At 46.4% G+C, this 1,441-nt stretch overlaps 1 protein-coding gene across 1 annotated transcript; it reads left to right on the top strand.

Annotated features, from left to right (window-relative positions):
* Nucleotides 1-348: 348 nt before the first annotated feature.
* LOC135499334 (putative nuclease HARBI1) lies at nucleotides 349-1,191 on the top strand. Its single transcript, XM_064790078.1, has one exon. It carries the CDS (start codon nucleotides 349-351, stop codon nucleotides 1,189-1,191), a length of 843 nt encoding a protein of 280 aa, XP_064646148.1.
* The last annotated feature ends 250 nt before the right edge of the window (nucleotides 1,192-1,441 follow it).

The following is a 1,441-nucleotide window of genomic DNA, read 5'->3' as shown; positions in this document are numbered from 1 at the left end:
GTGTCACTTCTGCTGTAGACAAAGCCATATAATTATAGCAATGATGAAAACTACTGTTACTTGAAAACCCCTCCAGTGGAGTTTCCTTTTAAAATGGCTGTTTTTTCCAACAGAACGCAAACGCAAGTGAAGCACCAGCCCTGCGTCAAAAGACCAGGGACCTGATTCACAAAGCCCACTTAACGAGTTACGTGTGCGTAACCTCCTCTGAGTGTTTACTTAGCAGTTACGTGGTATTCACGAAGCACTCTTAATTGTAAGTGAATGCGTAACAAGTCCGTAAATCTGCGTGTGGTCCTGACGCCCTCTTAGAGTACACTTAGTGCTATGTAGGCAAGTGTTGTGAAGATGGCAGCTGCTCTCGTTGTTATTGAGGAGGAAAACCAGCGAGCTATTCGTCGCGAGCGGGTTTTCCGAGATCGTGTGCACCCGTTAGACGAGTTCAATGACGATCAACTTTTTAGGCGTTACAGACTGACCCGACCAATCATTCTGGAAGTAATAGACCTTATAGGACAAGATGTAGAACACCCAACGAGAAGGTCCCATGCTATCCCAAGTACATTACAAGTGCTAACAGCTCTAAGATACTACGCTACCGGATCCTTGCAATTAGCGACCGCTGATATGGTTCATGTAAGTCAGCCAACCGTGTCGAGGATAATTACTGGAGTATCGGAAGCACTGGTGAACAGAGCAAGGCAGTTCATTTCGTTTCCTCATGATCTGGAGACCCAAGAGCGCATTTCTGAAGGATTTTACACGAGGAGAAATAGGATTCCAAACGTACTTGGCTGCATTGATGGGAGTTTGGTTGCCGTCAGAAGTCCAACTCAGAATGAAGAGGCTTATGTGTGCAGGAAAGGTTTCCATGCTTTGAACATCCAGGGTGTGTGCTCCCCTGATTTGAAGTTCACGGATATCGTCGCACGTTGGCCCAGATCCACTCATGATGCATTCATATGGTCCAATAGTGAACTAAATCGTGGTATTGGTCATGCCGGGTTTCTACTTGGAGACAAGGCGTATCCATTGCGATCGTGGCTTCTTACCCCAGTTCGAAATCCAGCGGATGCAGCTGAAAGGCGGTACAACGCTCACCATCGGCGAGTACGTTCAGTCATCGAAAGGGCATTTGGGCGTTGGAAGATGAGATGGCTGTGCCTCAACAGAGAAGGTAATGCCTGTTAATTTTTGTTAACGCCTTATGCCTGTGACAGCTTTGGCTTACACGAGGTGTTATGGCCTTAGGCTTTCACCTACATGTGTTCATGTGCTGTAAACGATCGTGTAGGGGAAATTACCCCCCCCCCCCCAAGAATAAACAAGAAACCAAAGATTCTAAATACTGTAGAATCGGTCAGGAACCGTTGCAACTTTCCAGGTGGCAGCACTCTCAATGTAATCCATTTTAATATTAAAATGTAGGTGCTGTCACCTG

Source organism: Lineus longissimus, chromosome 15, assembly GCF_910592395.1.
Source record: "Lineus longissimus chromosome 15, tnLinLong1.2, whole genome shotgun sequence".
NCBI classification, from domain to species: domain Eukaryota; kingdom Metazoa; phylum Nemertea; class Pilidiophora; order Heteronemertea; family Lineidae; genus Lineus; species Lineus longissimus.
Note: the sequence above shows the minus strand (reverse complement) of the source record. Positions and strands in the feature narration are given on the sequence as shown.

Coding starts and splice junctions, on each gene's coding strand:
- LOC135499334 (XM_064790078.1), top strand. CDS start 349: ATGGCAGCTGCTCTCGTTGTTATTGAGGAGGAAAACCAGCGAGCTATT.